Below are 20,678 nucleotides of genomic sequence, written 5' to 3' on the forward strand. Positions count from 1 at the left end.
ACAAACAGCGGAAAAAGCAAAGGATGAAGAGTGAAGCAGTGTGGGCTTGAGCCTCTGCTCTGACTTGGGGATATTCTCTGGACTCCAAAATATGTCAGTTTCAGGGGCTGAGTGACATGATTTTGAATATCTGCTCTAGAAAGATGTTCTCTTCTCAAATTTGGACTGGGAGGTCTGGACTTAAAACCGGATGTTCCTTAGGAAAACTGGACAGTGTTCTGATTTGACTAATGAGAGTGCACTATCTACCTCTGTCCCCATGCCTAGCTTTGTGCTTGGCTCACAGAGGGCGCTTAATAAACATTCATGATGAGTGAAGGGCATCTTCCAAGGCTGGTGCTGGTCTTACACAGAGGTGCCTTTTCAGTTTCCTTCATCATCAGATCAAGTCTAGGTTGCTCTGAGTTTTCATCAAAGACCCTGCACATCTTTCTCACCTCCATCTGTCTGCTCCCTTTATTAAGCCCTGCCAGAAAGTGTGTGAGATAATACAGAAGGAGGAAATGACCCCTTGCTTACTGCTTCACAAGCAAATGGACTCCTTGCACATACACTGCAAATATTTAGCCACAATTCTCCCTATTTATTGTTCGCCTCACTGTATAATGTTGATCGCTCCATATGGCTTAGTCTTTGGTGTAATACAGGTGCTCCACAGCCCTGCTGCTGTGGGAGAGTGATGCCCACAGCAGAGAGAACTGATTCTGTTATTGTAGAAGAGTCTCTATGAAGCCAAATGGCCAAATCTTTCAACGACACAGAACTCCATTGAAAGAGCCAATCTGACGTTCACCTCCGTAGTGTAATCAAACCCTTGGCCTTGCAGCCTCACTGTGTGCATCTCCAGGGCCACAGCCACGGCCACTCTCCTTCCTTTGTGTGATTTCCTGGAACACCTCTCTTCACTCATCCTTCAAGTTCCATCCCAAATGCCATGCTCTCCAAGAAGGCTCTCCTGAGTCTCTGTCTTCACCTGCTAAAGTATGGCGTCTCCAATGCCTGCTTGTCGCAGAATTCACCGCGTCACACATCTTACCTAAACTTTGTTTTTTGGCATCTCCAATTTTTATCCTATATAATCATTTATATGAATATTTTTCCTTCTACTATACTTCAAGCTCTCTGGAACACACTTAGTATCTGACTCACTTCTGTATCTGCTACAATGGCTAGCAAAATCTTACATAAAGTAAGTACTTAGTCAATTTTGCTGAACAAATTGATAAATGACTCATGGACTTGTACTCTCACAATCATCTATTTCTATAACCTATGATGAGATTTCAATGACATTTAGTACATATATGGGCATTTAAAAAATAACAGCAACTTTTGGGGCCTCTAACATGACAGTTTGGAGTTGCAGATCTCAAAAACCACCCAATGGACCTATTTGTTGTAAGAAAAACCCTACATATTTACATATCACCTGTGTACATTTCTTCAAATTACCCGATTGTCATGAAGATCAAATGAGATGGAAGCAGTAAAGACCCTTCGGAAAGGCCAGTGAAGGCACATGTCCACGAAGCTGGCAGCACTCGCACCATTTTAGTGGCCTGGGTGGCTCTCAGGGCCTGCGATGTGAAGCCGTGCCAGCCACCACAGGCATCCATGTAACAATGTTTGTTCATTCCATAGATATTATCACCTTTATTGTCGGTGCTAAGGACACAGCTGTGAACACAACTAACTAACACAACTAACAACTAACACAACTAAAAGAGGCCCCAATTGTTGCCTTACGTAGGTTACATTCTCATGAGGTAAGGGGTGATAAGCAGATGAACACATACACGTATAGAGTGGCAGATGGTGAGAACTGATGTGGGGAATGGAGCAGGGGAGGCTGGATGAATGGGGAAGTGAGGGGATGGCATCAGCGGGGGCTGAGGAGGTGCAAAGGCCTGTGTAGAGAGCTGAGTCGAGGGTGTTCAAATAGAAGGGGCAGCGCTGGCCACCATCCCACAGTGGGTGAGCTTGGAATGTCAGAGGAATAGCAAAGGGGTCACTGTGGAGGCCTGGTGAGGAGGGACAGGAGGGGAGGGTGAAGGAGGTGAGCTCAGGGAGGAAGGAGGCATGAGACCACAGGGCCTGTGGGACTTTGGCACTCACTCTGGGCAAGTCAGGGAAGTCTTGGAGGGTCCTGAGCAGGGCAGGAACATGATCTGACTTGGCTGTTCAGAGGGCGATTTGAATACTGTGTTAGGGCCAGGCTGTGATGGGTGGAGGCAGACACTCCTGCGGGAGGCTGCCACCATCATCCAGGCCAGAGGTGAGGGCGGCCAGCACTGAGCTGAGTGTGCAGGTGGTAAGAGACAAAGTCTTGATATGTTTGGAAGATAAAGCTCATAGGATTTTCTGGTGGACTGTATGCAAAGAGTAAGAAAAATAAGCCCAAGATTTGGGGCCTGAGAAGCTGGAAGGATGGCTAGCATTTACTGATCTGAGAAAGACTTCGGGAAGACTGAGAGTTCTGCTGTGAGTCTTGCTAAGTGCAAGATACATATTAGCTATTCAGACAGGAGAGAAACAGAGTTGGCAGGTAGGGACACAAGTCTGAAGGAAAAGGTCTGGGCTGGTGACATACAGCTGGTGGTTTATACGTAGATGATATTCAACACCAGGTGGCTGGACGTGTTAACTAGGGAGTAAGCGCAGACAGAGGAGAGGTCTCAGGATCTACCCTTGGAGCTTCCCAATGTTAAGAGGGTGAGAAGATGAGACGGAAGTCAGCAAAGGATTCCAAGAAGAATAAGCAAGTGAATGAAAGGCAGAGCTAAGAAAGAACACTGTTCCACGGGCCAACGGCAATAATGACTCAAAGACAAGGAGGGATCAGCTGCATTCAAAGCTGCCAACAGGTCACATGACATGGCCCTGGAGGACGGAGCATTGGGTGCAGTGACGGCCATCACTGATTGTCTGGATAGATGTTTTGGTGCAGCAGTGGGAGAGAAAGCCCAATCGAGTGGATTCAAGTGAGAATGGGAGGACAAGAATCACAGACAACGGGTAGAGGCAACACTTGAGGAGTTTTGCTGAAATACAGAAGGAGATAACCTATGGCTATGAGAAGTAGAAGAAGAAGGCATTTGTCTAGGTTTGTAGTCAGGGGAGATACGGGTGACATCTTTGTAGATGACATCAACCACACTGGTACAGTGCCCTGATCCATCATGGTCTGCATGCTTCACTGTTTCAAAAGCTGCACAGACACTATTCCAGCAAGAAAGGGCAGAAGGCTGGATGAGCTGAGGAAGAGTCACCATCTTACTGGTGACCCACAGGAAACCAGACACAGTTGTTGCTCCTGTGCATAAGCATGGAGCTACCTGCAAGACACCCACAACAGCAAAACCACCTCAGTGTCATCATCTCTGATGACAAAAATATTTTCCTGGACTGTATGGCAGGTCACATGAGGGCCTTGCATTTGAGGCCTTCATCTTCTTGAGAGAATTCCTAGGAGTGTTACTGCTTCTTGACCACTACAAGACACATCTATCTTCTTTAAGTGCAGATGGAGACAGGGCTCCATCCTCGGGAAGTTTCCTCTGTAGTGGAACCCAAGTGACTGGATCTAATCTAATTCTCCCTTTTAATGCACTGTGGCATGAGTGGCTCTCAACCATATTCATCTCTAATTAAGAATCTCTGTACTAGAGCAATTACTATAGCTGCCGCTGTTGATAACAATCATCTCCTGAGTCTCTGTGTGGTAGGCTGCTATGTGTTCTCAATCGTTCACCCATGCTTCTCTGCAGGTACAGTGCACTTCTTGGCCCCGTTACCTTTGAGGGTGGCCATGTGACTTGCTTTGGCCGGTGGAATGTGAACAGCTAAGATGCAAGCCACATTTCAGCATAAGCCTTAAGTTGCTGGTGTGCTTTGGCTCTAGGTCTCACCACAAGAACCACGAGGTTTTGTGAGCCCTCAGCCACGAGAACCACAAGGCCTACCACCAAAGGTAAGGGCTCCTCCAACCTGGGCTCCAGAACTGGATGGCATGCAGAATGTGGTCAAGCCCAGAGCCCAGTTGCGTGCAGAAGAGCTGCAGCTGACCACTATCCTCAGGTGCCATGAGCCAGGTATACATGTTGCTGGTTTTAAGCCATGGAGAGCTTGGGATTGTTTATTCCCACAGCAAAACCTGACTGATATACTCTTTTATTAGACTGTCAAATTTCTCTAGTGAAAAGACCATGTTGTTCTTTATGATATGCCCTAATACCCCTAATACAAATTGCAGGCCCTTAATAAGTACATAGGTAACAGGCTAAGGGTCATTGCGTCTATTCTGCTTGGTTGGCCGGCGCCTAGCATTAACTCCTAGTTCCTATCACTGACACACCGGCAGTACTATTATAAGCTCCTTAAAGTCATGTTCAAAGTCACTGCCATCCTCCCTTCCTACTTCCTGATTTTGGGTATTGAGTTATGGCTGATTGACAAAGAAAACCCAAATAATTTAGGCTTCAAAATGAAATGGGTCCTGGCCATGATATATGCAGTTTCTATTCCTAAGTACCCCCAAATGGTTAAGACTGAGTAGAGAAAGTCTGCTTTAATTGTGCTTGTGTGACTCAGCTCTGTGTTCCCTTTGAGCTTAAGACAGGCCACACGCTTTGCCCAGGGAGTCCCACTACAAAGAAAACAAACTCTTGCTTTTGCTTATTCAGTAAGTTCTCCTCACTTATTTAGAGACTGAATTAGGTATTGTGCAGAATTCAGAGTCAATAGAAGGCATGGTTCTGGGTTTCAAGGGGCTTAGAGTGTAGTTTAAGAGACGGGATATATGTGTGAATATCTAAGACCATCAAGAGATATATATCATTTAATTCTTTAAAAGAGGCAGTGCTGTATATGGTAGGAAAGAGAGCTGTTCTAGAAATCAGGAGACCTGATTCTAGTCTTTCCTCTGCTGCTAGATTAAAGTCACAAGAAGATCTTTTCACTATTCTGTGCATGAACAAAAAATAAACTGGTTAATATAAAGTCCCTCACATTTCCATGGGTTCATGACGCCAAGAGATCCCAGCCAGCAGCACACAGGTAACCAAGTGTTCAGTGCAAGGCATGGGTAGGAGAGGCTGTGCATTTGGAGGACCTCTGTCTACCTGTCCCTCAGCCCAGCTCCAAGCTCATCTGGTCCTAGCCTAGTCTGAGGGGTCTCCTATGTCTTGAGTCATGAGCCAAATCTACTTGAGCTGAACTGAAAGTAAAATTTAAGCAAGTGAGACCACAATTGTTCTCAGATACCACAAGCTGAAGAAGGAAGAGTAGGAGTTCTCCTAAAGCTGACTGAGCCTCCAGGAGCACCTTGGGCTGGGGTTTGCTGGAGCCTCCGCAGGGGGCCTGAAGCCACTGTGTTAAGTACCTGGGGTACATCCATAATGGGCCAGGCTTCTGGAGGAGTGGCAGAAGAGGCATTGTCCATGTGATTGACATCTGGATAGACAAGACCTCTCGGAACCCTTCCCCGGATTCAGAGAGCTGAACACCCTCCTCTCTTTGGGAAAAATCAATTCTCACAATGACAGGCGTGATGTCCCCAGTAGGGCTCCTGAGGCCTGGGCTGCCCCATTTGACAGGAAAGGGAGAAAGGTCAAAATAGAACTTTTAGAACATCCATTGATGCTTTCCTGATCGTTCTTTGGAAAAATACAGTAAGTAGAGATAATCTCATTGGCTAAAGTGCTCTGGAGCCTCGAGGATTAGCCACCTGGCTATACTGGGGCAAATGTATTTAAATCCCCAGCACAGGGCCTCCAGGGTGGCTCAGATGGCCATGGGATTGCTTCCTTCCAGTAGTATTCATGTAGCTGAGTGACTGCTGTGAACTTTCTCCAGGAGTTTCCAGGAGCTGGGACCACAGCGTGTTTTAAGGTACTTACATCAGAGTTGGGTTCTTCAGATCAAAGGAACTCATTTTACAACAAAAACAAAAACCCCTCCATTTACATGGAATCAAGTCCCTTTGCAGAGTGTTCCTGGCAATTCAGCAAAGGGCAGCAGAAGGTGGTGAGGAGATAACACTGTACAGAAGAACAGGCTTCACTTACTTGGGACTCCAGACACCAGTCGCAGGGGACGCAGCACGCGGAAGGCCCTCAGCGCCTTCACATCAAATCCGGCCCCTTTCCCTCCAAGAGCGTTTGCCCCATCTGCTTTGGTGGCTTGTTCTAAAATTGCACTAAAAAGCCTAGAGGAGAGGAAAGAGAGAAGGACTGTCAGGACTGGGCTTCGGTGCCCAGCTGGGGCTCTGACCTCTGGATGCAGCCTGGAAAAGCAGATTGCATAGGTGTCTCCAGCCCAGAAGCAGGCACTGTGGGTGTGTGTGGAGGCCTGTGGGTGGTTGTAAGCTGACTTCCCCAGTATGGGTGGTGGCCAAGCCGAGGGGGTTACCATGACCCAGGGAGGCCTGAGCGAGCTGAGGGTCAGGCCCTCTACCGTCATAAAGCCATGAGCTGGACAGGTGCTGGACAAAAGTGGGAAACAGGTGAAGTGGTCAGTCCTCCTCTCCTTGAGGAGTCCTCTGCCCTCTCCATGGCATCCTCACGCCCCACCCAGGGGTGCCAGCAACCACATGCTCTCTGTCCCTGCCCAACTCCTTCCTTCTAGACACTCCCTCTCTTTGACTAGCTCCTGGCCCATGGAAACCTGCTTTGTGCTGGCCTTGGCAGCTGCTCAGGAGGCATGTGCTGCACGAATGAATGAATGGTCGAGTGGTTAAACAGGAAGGTCTCAAGTGGGGCAAAACCATGTGTGCATGTAACTGAGATGCAGGGCGAAAAGCCCTGCCCCTTTAGGTCTGTGCTGGCATATTCACTCCTCCAACAAACAAGAACACCTGCAGTTCTCCGGCAGGGTTCTAGACAATTGGGCTATAGCAAAACAGAGAAAGCCCTTCCCCTCAAGGAACTTACATTCCCGCAGGGAGACAGACAATAAACTGAGCAATCAGTAAACAGATACTGAAGCTTAGAGTGATGAGTGCTGAGGAGGAGGAGCAGGGAGGGGCTCTGCAGAGACTGGGCGGGGGCCGCCTTCCTTCCCACACGAGAAGTCTGCACAAAAAAACTCTCTGCAGATGATCCCTGCGCAGAGGCCTATGGGAAGTGAGAGCGGGACCCACTTAGCTATCTGGAGACTGTTCCAGGCACAGGAAGCAGGACAGCCAGGGGCCCGAGGGAGGAGCAGGGTGTGCGTTAGAGGAACAACAGCAACCAGCGTGGCTGGAGCAGAGCAGGGAAGGGGAGAACAGTGGGAAAGAAAGTCGGTGAGGAAACAGGGAACCCCACCGGGTGCTTGGTTTCCTCTCTGAGTCAGAAGCCACTGGGGGACTTTGAGCATGAGAGTGACATGATCTAACTACAGGTCTAAAAGAATCATTCTGCTGTTGTGGGAAAGTTGCCTGTCAGGGGCGAGGCCAGAGACCAGCTGCTGCAGTCACCTAGGTGCAAGACGCTGGTGGCTCAGAACAAGTTGAGGTAGTGAGGAAAAGGTGGATATCAGATTCTCCTTAAGATAAAACTAGTGGGACTGGCTGATAGACTAGATGTGAGGTGTGAGACAGAGAGGGGAATCAGAGAAGATTCCAACAGTTTGAGTGTGACCACCAGGAAGGATGAGATATGGTGGAATGGATATCAAGGGTTCTGCTGAGAACTTGAGGTTTGAGCTGTTGCTTGGACATCAAATGCATGTCTTGAGTTGGTTCTACTGTGCCTGGAGGTCAGCGGGAAAGTCCAAGCTAGAGACAAAAGTGCAGTAGTTGGATAGTTCATATTTAAAGTCAAATTGTATGTGACTACATAGGAAGCCAGTGCAGAAGGTGAGGATGTGAAAGGACTCAACCCTGCAGCGCTCCCACATGGAGGGGGCAAGAGAGGAGAAAGCAACAAGAAAGATGGATGAGGGATAGCTTGCAGAACAGGATACATGGAGAGAATGGCACCACATGAAGAGAGTGGCCAGTGAACAGGCAGTGGTGTCGCATGCTGCAGGGGCATGGCTGAACACTGACTGCTGGGTCTCGCAACATGAAGACCATCCAGACCTTGAAGGTATCTGTGCTGGTGGAGTGATGCGGACAAAGCCCAGCAGACACAGGTTCAAGAGAGCATGGGAGGAGGTGGAGACGGTGAGGATGGACAGCCCCAGCCAACAGAAAGATGATGCAAGCCATGAGTGTGAGCTGCATGTGTAATTTACCTTTGCTAGTAGCCACATGGAAAAGTAAAAGCAATGAAATTGACAGTGATCATAGATTTTATTTAACCCAGCATAGTCAAAATATCATCATCACGACATGTAATAAATATAAAAAGCATTCATGAGACATTTGTCATTCCTTGTTACGTACTAAATCTTTGAAATATGTTGTATATTTTATACTTACAATTATTATTATTGCAATTCAGATTAGCCACACTTCAAGTGCTGAATGGCCACATGTGGCTACCGTATAGACAACTCTTTTGAGAAATTTTGATCTAAGTGAGCAGAGAAAAAAGGGGGCTACTAGAAGTGGGTGTGGAGTCAAGAGGGTTTCGTTTTTGAATGGGAGATATGACAGCATTTTTCTATGTAGTGGGACTCATCTAACAGAGGCAGGAAATGTGATGACACAGAAGCGAGAAGGACAGAGCACCTTCACTGGCAAGAGGGAGTCGGTGCACACGAAGGGTGTCCAGCTGTGTAGGGGCAGGGCCGTGTGTCGTGGTTCAGTAAGAAGGCACATCGTCAGCATAGACACATGGTTGTGGGAACATATGAAATTTCCCTTCTGATTGCATCTTTCTTAGGGAACTGGGGAACAGGGCCATCGGCCGAAAATGAGAAAGGGAAGGAGATAGGAAGTTTAAAGAGAAAGGCAAGGGTGCTGAAAGAGTTATCTCAGAAAGCAGAAGGGTGAATGGAGTGGGGACAAAGCAGGAGGGCCCTCAGGTATCACCAAGGGCCTCTTGGAGGTTGGAGGTCATGAGTGTAAAGTGAGACTCTGCTCAGCTTTGCAGATTTCTTGACCCTTTCCAGGTACCGAGCAGATCTCTGTCTGGTTGGACTTGATTAGGATTGGTGTTTTTCCAGGTGTGCAAGATAAACAGAGAGAAGACTAAGAAAGCTGAGTATAAATGCAAGTGAGTGAGTGCAGCAGTGGCACACGGCATCTGAGCTGGCTGGAAGGAGGGTGGACATGGGGGCAGGGATGAAGCATGTGGTAGGATAAAGGGACTGTGGGGGTCAGCGTGAGAGAGGGAGGGGACTGGAAAGATGGTGGTGCTGGTTAGAGAGTAGGATGTTAGATTCTGGATTATGGGGAGGTGTTATCAGTGGTGACAAGGATATTTGCTATATGCATGGGAGTGGGCCTATTTGAGATAGGCTCTCCAGAAGGCAGATATCCAGGAACCAAGAAGCTACTGGAGGGAAAATGGAGAAGTGAGGTTAGAGTGAGGTAGAGTGAGCCAAGAGCCCACATCCTCAAGGCACAAGGAGGGGTGACTCAAAGGTCTGCAGAAGGCTGTGGTAAAGAGAAGTAAGGCACAGAGGGTCTGATGACACAAATGTCAAAACTGGAGGGCTCCAGGGAGGGGGGCGGTGGAGCAAAAATAAGGAGCAGGCAGGGTCCTCTCAGACCTAGCAACCTGGTGCCGTGGAAGGCGGCTTCTGAGAGAGGAAGTGCAGGGAAAGCTGTGCCCAGGGGAGAATCAGGAAATGACCACAAAGGAAGCTGAGAACTGGGTCCCTGTTTAGTAAATAAAGTTTTGTTGGACTTCAGTTACACCCACTGACGGAGAAACTGCTCTTGTCCTGCTGCTGGGCAGGGTGGAGTGGCTGGAACAGAGACTGCATGGCTCACAAAGATGAATACAGCATCTGGTCCTTACAGAAAAGTTGGCTGACCCTGAACAGGCAGGGGACTATGGGAGTTGGAGGGCACAGTGGGAAGGTTTCCACAGTGGGGTGGTGAGAAAGGAGGGCTTAGATCAGAGGATGCGCAGAGCCACATGGGAACAGGAGTCCTGGTGACAAGGGATGACCGAAGAATTTGGGGCATTTCATGGCAACTGAGAAAAATAGGGGAACGTGTGTGCAGGGTGTCCTGTATAATGGGAAATTTATACCTTTAAACCCAGAAGGATGCTATGGATTCATTGCCAGCAGAGTGCACTGCACACTGGGTCATGTTTCTTCAATAGTGGGGCCTGGGATCAAGGAGGGAGCCCAGGTATTAGGAGTGGGTCCCCATATTAGATCTGAACTGTGAGCCAGGGCAACTTTCATTCAGGAGCAACCGGCTTGAATTCTTAAGTGACTTATGCTCCAGGTAACCGGATCTAGAAATGGGAGGTTGCAGCTGGGAGATTAACCAGAAGCATTAGCAGAAGCTCAGGGTCAGGCAGGGCTGAGCTGTGAGGGCATTGGTCTAGAAAAGGAGCTCCGCGTAGGCCCCCAGGCGCTGAGTGGCTGAGTGACTGGGGTTCTGGCTCCTCTAGTCCAGAGCAGCTCCCCTTCTATCTGGTCTGTATATTGGACCTCTGAGCGAGACTCTGACAGTGGGCTCCATAGCTAAATGAAGTTTCACAACCCTGTTCAGGCTGTATCTGCAGTGTCTCCCAGCCTGGCAACTTGATGGCTCCCAATGTTGGCTGGCGAGGCCTTGAAACCCAGGCAGAAGTTGCCAGGATTGGGGGAGTGGGCTTCTTTCTCCACAAGGGAAACGCTCTTTCCATTAAAGCCCAGATCACTGAAACCTGGGGAAATGAAGACCAGTTTGCAAATTTGTCAAACGACATTCCAAATGCAAACCAGATTTTGTTCCCAGTGTTTCCTGGAAGAAAGCAACATGCTCATCGGAGTAAAAGATGTTCACCAAATAGTATTCAGTGAAGGGAGTGATTAGTCAACTTTCCTTTAACTCCTGCCTCAAGTTGAGACTCTTTGTTAAGTATCTGCTTTTAATTTTGAAAGGACAGAAAATTCAAACATGGGTGTGGGAGTGGCTGCTGTACTTCTCCTCACCGAGACATTCTGAAGGTGAAACCACTGCTCGGTGCCCACTGGTCCCTACGGGCTGGGCTCTGACGTGGATGCCTGGCCGGAGGATTGCATTTGGAGGTGTGTTTGACAGATCTGTAGCCAGGCAGTGGAGCTTTTAGAAGAAAAGGATTGTGAGGCTGTAGAATGATCATGAGGCCCAGAGAATGGGAAAGGCAGGGCCACCACCCTGCTGGGGAGGTAGGGATGCAATCAAGCCTCACTATCTGCCATGGAGCCTCCTTAGCAGAAGATCCACTGAGGATTCTGCGGTTCCTGGGGAGGGGGAGGTAGATCCGAGGCTGCCACAGTCCCTCCATGTTTATTCAGCAGTCCCACCACCAAGGGTCCTCTGCTTTAGGAAGGAAAGAAATGCTACTTGTCATTCATGTGCCACCAGAATAGCAACGTAGAGATGAGACTCTCAGCCTGGCACTCAGGCAGTAGGCAGGCAGGTCCACCTTTCTCCAGGGTGTCAGCCCCCACCCAGCTTTGTGGGAGGCCATGAGAAACCTTCCCCTACAGCTACAGAGAAGGGGCCAAGGATAGCAGATATTTCCCAAGAGACACAGGGAAGCAAAGGGACACCCATTTAATATTGCAAAGGAAGTAGGAAAAGGAGGCAGGCCGAAGAGAGGTGGCGAGCTGCACCCACCCGTGATGGGGGATCATTGCAAGGATGGGCTGCTTTAAACAGGATGAAGAGCCCTTAGGAGAAGAGAAACTAGGTGCCAAATATGGCCCAGTGCAAGACCAACCACGAGCTGGGGAACTGCTGGCGTCATGAGCTCTGTGGCTCAGAAACAGGAGCACACATCTGGATGCCTCCCTCCCTTCATCAGCCTCATGGCCTAGACCCCAGGGGGAAGCAACTGGAATCAGGGCTGACCCCACAAAAAAGCCTGGCTGCCTACGGTTGTGGGGAGGAGTCTAAGGGATGAAGCCAGGTCTAGATAGGCTGCAGGTGAGGCACCAAGTGTGGGCCAGAGATGCTCCACTGCACTCCCTCCCTGTGCAACCCAGGCAGGGCCCCTCCGTCCTAGGGTTCCTGCTTGGTACCTGCTCACCCGGTATTTCTTGTCTCTGTTTCCTTGACTCATGATTTAATTAAGACCACATATGGGGCAAAGCACATATAATCAACTCCAACTCAATCCAAAATTCCAAAATTTTGCCTAAACAAAATTCGTCCCTGCAAATCATCCTCATCCCTCCGTTCATCCAAGAAGCATCTGCTCTCATTCCCGAGGCTCTTTTCTATGCATGTGCAAAAGGCTCCCAGAAGACTGAGGCCTGGAGAAAGATGCTGAATTCTAAAAAGGACTTAGGGGCATTTGGAACAATCCACCTTAAGGACTTTTGCTGTGGTTTACTGCAGTGTTCAAGGCACATGTTTAGCCACTCTTTGTTTATTCTGGCATGAGAAGCAGCAGCAAAATCTGCATGCACACTCCAAGTGCCCCAAGTCAGAGCTAGACCTGGCTAATAACGCTAATAACCTTAGTGCCCGTCGTATCACCCAAATACCCCTGAGGTTCATGTGGCCAAAGTGCATCATTCACTGGCCAGGCAAAAAAAGGCAACAAAATTTAAAAAACCCAATGTGTTTCCAAACAACCTTATGAGCCATCCAGATGGCCAGAGACGAGGACATAACTTGCAAATGATCTCGATATCCTCCTGCGTTACTTCCTGCAGTAAAGACCAGGCACTCCCACAAGATGGTGAACGGCGGGTGCTCTGGAGACGTCCACAATGGCTGTTTCCTCCGGGATAGCACAAAAGGATCCCCCAAAAATAGGCCTCTGGGATAAAGAGTTCCTGACATTCTGACCTTGCCTCTGCAGACTGCCAGGACTCCAAGGGAGGGAGAGTCCGAGGTGGCAGCCACTTGAGCACTCTCTGGGGTCAGAGTAACAAGGGACTATCCCAAAGCAGCCGGCTTGTTCTCTAGGTAAAATCTGCTGCCGTGGGCTCCATCCTATTACAAGACAGATGTGTCGTTGGACCTTCATCAACTGTGTTTTAATAAATTACACTTCACCAGTGTACGTAGGCCTGTTAGGTACAAATATTTTATGGAGAATCTTTTTGTGAGGTTACCAACTTATGTATAAGGAGATCAGTTCTACATCTTCTTTAAGATTCTTTGTGTTGCGGTTTTGAAAGTTTAGACCGACTCTACCTTATCTTATGCTACACTGGAGCAGGGTGTTTGGGGGAAGCAGCATTTGATTGGGGTTTGGTTACCTGTCATCTTGGCCTTTCATAGTTCCCTGTCTCTTTCTCATCCACCTGTCTTGAGCAGGCTGGTTTCTTGGGGCCACAGAACCAGGCCCCCTGTAGAGCGAGGATGGGGATGAGGCCTCTGTATGAGTCCAGAGCACAGGCACAGCCCATGTGCAACCCCATCCTCACCCCACACCTGCAGGCTGCATGCTAACTGGTGAGCTGCCCCAAATGTGCTCAGTGAGCCAGAAGGGAAAGTGTCAGAGAAACTGCAGGGCCAGATGTAGTCTGAGATGAAATGAAAGTCCTTAAGCAGGGGGCTCTCCTTAGCGGCACAGAGCAGTCTGGGTTCCATTAGGAGCACTCGGGTCCACCCGTGTGTGCATGCCTGTGTGGGAGTGGGGGAGAGGGGTGCTCTTGGGTCATAGCCCCTGTCCCTCTGGGGGAGTCTGAAATCAAAGTGATTTTCATGTATCATTTCTTCTTGCCTGAAGCCCAGCACAATTAGGACCAAATGGAAAGAGATAATACAGAAGGAAGAAGAGGGATGTACTGGCGAGACAGCCAGGTGGGAAGGGGTCCCCAGAGAAACTCCAGCCAGCCTGCACACTGGGAGGAGTGCACACTGGGGTGGAGCCACAGAAGTTCACACCCTTTGCAGCAGGGAGAAGCCTGACCCCTCTTTTTCCTGGGTGGAACCTGGGATTCAATCTGCAGGCGGGAAGCCTGTGGGCAGGAAGCGTACTCTCACTTTGCTAAGAGTCCCTGTTTCCCTTTCTGTTCCTTTTTGGAAAATAAATCTCATTTTTCTCACTCTCCAAATCATCTGCGAGCCTAAATTTTTGTGGCTGTGTGACAAGGACTCCGTCTTCAGCTAAACTAAGGAAAAGTCCTGCAACACCAGTAAGGTAAAGGGAAAGAGATAGGTGGTGATACTTACCCCACAACCACAATTATAAAATCTAGGAGATTCCAGCCGTTGCGGAGGTAGGCATTGGGGTGAAAGAGGAGTCCATAGGCGATTACTTTTAAAAATGCTTCCACCGTAAAAATTATGAGAAAGAGATATTCCACTCGTTCCTAGGAAACAAAAATAGAAAAGAGAGAAAAATAAGTCATTAGGTTGGGGATTTGGAAAGTTCGGAACCAGCAGATCTCACAAATAGATGGAAGAAAATGCTGTCCCCTCTGTCGTGGGACCAAATGGGGACACTCAGGCCAAATTAGCAACTCCACAGCCTGTTCTTACCATGACAGCACCAAGCTACTGGGGATTACGGGATTTTTATTTTTGCTTCAAAAGTCCCCGTTAAAATGTAAACATTAGATTGGTGGAAAAATTATATATTTTTCAAAATATTTTATTTAATCAGTTGACATTTTATTGTGCCCTCCCAGAAGAGAATTTGTCTAAAGGGAAACAATGTCAGGACAAAAAGAGAAAGAGGTAAAGCAGAGCTCCTGGAAAATTGTGCCACAATTCTTCAGGAACAAGCCCTGAAGACAGCGGACTTGGTCTTGGGGAGGGTACTAGCTGAGTTCCTCCAAAAGACAGAGGGAAAACGCAGCTGCAAAGAAATGGAGATGGCGAAGAACCCTTTAGAGCAGCCCGAACAGAGGCAACCTGCTCACATACACTCATCCAGAAATGTGAAATCTCTTTCTTGAGAAAATAAAACCTTCTGTCCAGAGACATAGAACAGTTCAGCAAAGAAAATCAGCATTTTGAGGATGGAGGCAGGCACTGGGTGGGGTGCAGAATGGAAAGAGCCCCTCTCTTTCCTCGAGGGGCAGAAGACAGTCTTCTTCATCCCCTGCCACCTTGAAGAAGGGCTTTGCATTTAAGGATGCAGCTCCCATCCCTGGGAGCCCAGAGTGAACAGGACAAATTCGTTGACTCAGAGCGAGCCGTCTCTGTGCTGATTCATGCACTTCCCTCACCACTAACTGCTTTCTCCCACACTCCCATCCCAAGTGCAGAGCCTTAATGGCCTCCACCAGGCAAAGGCTGCCTGGATGTCTTCATGCTCCACTGCTTGCCTCTGCAGAAACCTCAGCCATCCCTCACTGGAGCCATGAGACACCCATCCACATTGCATTTGGGTACAGGCCCTCCAGAGTGGGGTGGGCCTGTCCACAGTCCCCAGTGGGCACTTGGCTCAGAACCCCTAGACCCATTTTCCCCTCCTCTGCCAGGTCAGAAGGAGCTCTGGTATGTGCATATGGGAGCAGTAGTGAGGGGGTGCTCCAGGCTCACCCACTTTCTGGAGGAGGGGTGTTGCCCACAAAGGCCCACCTCCTCCTGCCTGGCCAGCTGGGAGGGTCCTCCAAAGCAGGGCCATCAGGAGCCTTATGGAGAGCTCTGCAGGAGCCATCAGGCCATACTAGTACCCTGGGCTCCCATTCACTCCATCACAATCTCCTGGACATGTAGGGAGTGCCAGCCTCACTGTGAAGCAGTTTGAGGATGCAAAGTTAAAAACTGTAGAGTTCTGGGTCCTACCCAGACCAACTGAAATAGATCTGGCTGCAAAGCCTGGAAATGTGCATTTTAGACAATTTCCAGGTGTTTCCAAGGTACCCTGAAGAACCACTGGCTCCTATGCTGATGAAGGCCCAGATCATGCAGAGGCAGTGGGAAGGGAGTGCAGGGGTCAGAATTAATCAACATCTCAGACGCAGACTTGTCCTTCCCTTCCTGCCCATTTTTGGGCCACACAATTGGTCTAGGGAGGTGGCTATCTTGAAGTTGTGACCCAGGAACAAATCACAGTGCATGGGAAGCTCCAATCTTTTAAAGTCAAATGATGTTGGGTTAAAATGTACACTAGGGCAGTGCTGAAGAAGAAAACATGAGACAAAACAGCACAGGGGAACCTAAGGATGTTTGTGGGAATGGGAATGGAGGCGCTGTCACACAGCCACTCAGCCCATCTCCTCATCCCCAACACATGTCGGTTCAGAGCTTTCATGTCTGCTACCAGATGACAGGGCCAACTCTTTCTGTATTCTCAGAAAGTTGAAGCTGAGATGAGAAAGAAAGGAAAGGGGAAAAAGGGGAAAGGGGAAAGGGGAAAGGGGAAAGGAAAAAGGGGAAAGGGGAAAGGAAACAAACACAAGTTGGGTATCCATTGGGTGACAGGTGCTTTCATATGTGCTAGTTGCTTTCACACTTTCATTCACCTGCCCACCATCCATCCATCCATCCATCCACCTACCCATCCATCCATCCATCCATCCATCCATTCATCCATCCATCCATCCACCCATTCACTGATCCATTCATCCATCTTTCCATGCACTCACCCATCCACCCACCCACCCACCTACCCACTACTCATCCATTCATCCATCCATTCACCCACCTGTCCATCCACCCATCAATCTACTATCTTTCCACCCCTGCACTATCTTTCCACCTACTCACCTAGCCATTCATCTATCCACCCACCAACCCATCCACTCTCTAACCATCCAGCCAGCCAGCCACCCACCCATTCATCCAGCCATCCATTCACCCACCTGTCCATCCATCCATCCATCTATCCACCCACTGACCCATCCAGCCATCTGTCAGTCCACCCACCCATTCATCTACCCATCCAACCACCCACTCATCCATCCATCCACCCACCCATAGATATTTATATATATATACCCACTCACCATCCATACATCTATCTATACATCCACCCACCCATACATACATACATATATATATATACACACACCCACTCACCATCCATACATCCATCTATACATCCACCCACCCACCCATCCATCCATCCACCCACACCTACATATATCCATCCATCCGTCCACCCATCCACTCACCTATCTATACATTTATCCACCCATCTATCCCTCTACCCATTCATCCATTCACCCACACACTCATTCATCTATCTGATCATCTGCCTACTCATCTACTCACCCACCATCTACCCACTCACCCACCCATCCATCCACTCATCTGTCCCCTCAGTCATTCATGATCAGTGTGGCACAACTAGTTGGACTGTCATAAAGTGACCCTGTAGTTCACTCTGGGTTGTCTAGATAATGAGCCCTCCAGAAGAGCTGGCACTCAAGCACAGAGCCCCTCCTTCCCCTGGCAGAGAGAGCAGCAATATCCTGAAGGCTCTGAGGGCCCTGTGCACTGGGAAACGAATTCCCAGACAACTCCTGTAAACAGCTGGCACCCCTAGTCCAGACTGCCCAGTACCAAGCAGTCTGCTTATTCCCTCATTGATAGGCTGCTTTCTCTTGCTTAATTGCCCTATAAAAACAGAGAGCCATGGGGTGGGAGGGTGTAGTGGGGGCCCTCCACCAGGCCCAGCAGCATCCTGGACCTGGCATATCTCTTTTTGAGATGGAATGGTTGGGGGATGTGACTTCTCTTCTTGGCCTTTGGCCTTGGCAAATTCTCCCAATAAAGCCTATTCCTTGATCCATGCCATGTAACATTTGTCCCGCACCCTGGCATAGAACGTGTGGAGACCCAGAGGGACCTGTCCCACCTGACAGTGATCATTCAATTCAACATTAACTCAAGCATTCACACGCATGTTTATGTAAGTGTTGGGTGCTGGAGTTTTGAGGAAAAAGTCTCAGAAATAGATCTCAAGGATGTACTGGTACAATGTGGGGCGAACATACAGATGATTCCAATACAATGAGTACATGGTGCTCTAGAGGCAAGCACAGCTGGCTATGGATGGACTTCCCAAAGTAAGAATCTTCAAGCTGAATCTCAAAGGATAAAGAGTTGTCCAGGTGAAGAAGCTTAGGGGCTGGGGGTAGGGGATAGGGCTGTGGAGGGGGTCAGGCATTACAGATGGAGAGTGAACTAAGAAGTTGGAAAGTATGGACAGTTCTGCTATGCAAATGTTTGATTTGGCTGCAGTGAAATGTTGAAGTAGCAGGGCTGGAGGGCCCAGCAGGAGCAAGATGACCAGGAACTTCGTGGCTATGCCTGGATGCTTGGATTTTATTCTGAGGAGAATGGGAATGATCTGGTGAGATATGCCCTGCACCGGCTGGAGAATAGGTGATGAGGTTAAGGGTAGGGGAGTGACCCATGCAGAGATAATGGAGGCTGGAGCCAAGGTAGAGACAGTGGGTTTGGTGAGACGTAGGTGGATTTGAGAGAAGAAAGAAAGTGCTTTGTTTTCTGGATGCACGTAGGGGTTGAGGGAAGAGGCAGTACAGAGATGTGCAATGCCCCCTCCCTGAGGTTTCTAATTTGGGTGACTGTGTGGATGGTGATGCCTCTCACTGCAGTAGGGGACTTCAAGAAGAGGAAGAGGGGTTTTGGAGGAAGGTAGAGACATCAGTTATGAACTTGCTGAATTGGAGATCCTGGTGATCAGACCTACAGAGGTGGGGTCCAGAGCAGAGTTCACCTTGCAGGGGAGGGCTGAAAGAGGAGAGTGTGCAGACTAAAGACAAAAGGGCAGAGGCTGGGCTCCAAATCAGTACAGAACAGCCACTACAAATCCCAATCAGGATGTGTGTCCCATCAGAAACCTCATCCCCAAGAAAGCCCCTTCACATTATGGGAAATTATCTCCAGCAGAAGTTACAGGACCTCACTTAAAATCATTAATTCTGAGAGAGAAAGAAACTTAAAGGTTATCTAATTACCCTCCTCATCTGAAAAACTAGGATACTGACAAGATACTGAAGCCAAGGAGAAACACGCAGAGGACAGGAAACCAGACTTTCTGACCTTCAAGCCGAAGGTCCATTCATCCCATTTTGCCTGCCTGGGTACTGGAGAAATGCAGTTCACTGGTCCCACTTATTCCCAGAGACATGGCTGGTTTCACAGTCCTCACGCCTGATTGTCTGATGGTCTGAGACAGAACTGAAAGGGCCCAGGGAGCCAGTAAGAAGGGGTCTGAACAGGAATCCAGAGAAGGACAGCTGCAGAAAAGTCTGTGACACAGTCACCGTGTAGCATGTGTGTGCAGTGTGTGTGTGCATGTGCTGACTCAATGTTACAACAAGCAGTGTTATTCACTCAGACCTTAGAGGCATGATTGCCCTTCTAGAATTACTTTAAACAAACAAACCAAAAAACATAAACAAGCAAAAACAACTTGGTTAATTCCTTCAAAACATATGTTGTGCTATCACAGAAACAGCTAAGGGCAAGTATGAATGGGGTGAAGAAAAGAAAAAATTGGTCAAAGACTATTCTCGTGGATGCCCCAGGTGCCTCTCGTTCCATGAATACACAATTCTGCAGCCCTCCTCATGCCTGAACTCTGAAGCCAGAGACCTATGTGCCCGCCTGAATCCTGGATGGTTGCAGAGCTCATTGAGAAGGCCCCAAATATTTAGTGTGCAAACTGGCCCTTTTGGTGATCTTGGGAACTGGGAAACTTTGGAAGCCAAGTGGAACAGATGAAGATTCCCATTTCTACCATTCAGTGTTAAGGTTGGTTAGTGCAGTGGAGGTGTGAACAACTGCAGAAGAGAGAATGAACCCCAGACCAATAGCAAGGAAACACCCAGACTCTCAAAGCTGCAAACAGGCTGTGCCCAAAGCCTTGGGGGCCCACCCCTCACACCAGTGTGACCTGGATGTAGGACATGGAGTCAAAGCAGGTCATTCTGGATCTTCATGATTGTCAAACTGGGTTTTGAACTTGCCTGGGGAATGTAACCCCTTTCTTTTGATCAATTTCTCCCTTTTGGAACAGGAATGTTTACCCAATGCCTATACTCCCATTGTATCTTGTAAGTAACTAACTTGCTTTTGATGTTACAGGCCCATAGGTGGAAGGGATTTACCTTCCATCTTGCTCCTGCTGGGCCCTCCAGCCCTGCTACTTCAGATGAGTCTGGCCTTTTGAGTTAATGCCGGATGATTTAAGACTGTGGGGGGACAATTGAGAAGGGGTGATTGTATTTTGCAATGTGAGGACTGAGCAAAAGCAGAATAACATTTGCGCATAACCTCACCTAGATCCATGTTCAACTGTGATCCCTAGGTTTGGAAGTGTTTGGGTGATGGGGGTGGATCCCTCATGAAAGGCTTAGCCCATCCCCTTGGTGATATGTGAGCTCTCTGCATTCCTGTAAGGTCTGGTCATTTAAAAGTGTGTGGCACCTCCCCGCTCCACTCTCTTGCTCTGTTCTAACCATGTGAAAAATGTGCCTGCTCCCCCTTTGCCTTCTGCCTTGATTGGAAGCTGCCTGCAGCCTCCCCAGAAGCAGATGGCACTGTGCTTCCTGTACAGCTTGCAGAACCATGAACCAATTAAACTTCTTTTCTTATACATTACCCATTCTCAGGTGGTTCTTTATAGCAGTGCAACAATGGGATGGGATTCCCCGGCGTCCCCGGAAGACCCTGCTCCTCTGACAGTGGGTAGATCCCTGCCAGCCTTGGGGCA

The 20,678-nt window shown here is 48.7% G+C and overlaps 1 protein-coding gene across 50 annotated transcripts in view; it reads right to left on the bottom strand.

The window, feature by feature from the left end:
• The window catches only part of CACNA1C (calcium voltage-gated channel subunit alpha1 C), a 700,658-nt gene that overhangs the window by 222,057 nt on the left and 457,923 nt on the right, over positions 1-20,678 (bottom strand). For all 50 annotated transcript variants that reach the window (XM_064377545.1, XM_064377576.1, XM_064377544.1 and 47 more), the window contains exons 4-5: positions 14,213-14,352; positions 6,066-6,205 (exon numbers count right to left, since the gene is read on the bottom strand). In XM_064377545.1, the coding sequence (XP_064233615.1) occupies positions 6,066-6,205; positions 14,213-14,352 (280 nt within the window). The remainder of the gene's footprint in view (positions 1-6,065; positions 6,206-14,212; positions 14,353-20,678) is intronic.

Source organism: Aotus nancymaae, unplaced genomic scaffold (genome assembly GCF_030222135.1).
Source record: "Aotus nancymaae isolate 86718 unplaced genomic scaffold, 86718_ANA_hifiasm-v0.15.2.pri h1tg000016l, whole genome shotgun sequence".
NCBI classification, from domain to species: domain Eukaryota; kingdom Metazoa; phylum Chordata; class Mammalia; order Primates; family Aotidae; genus Aotus; species Aotus nancymaae.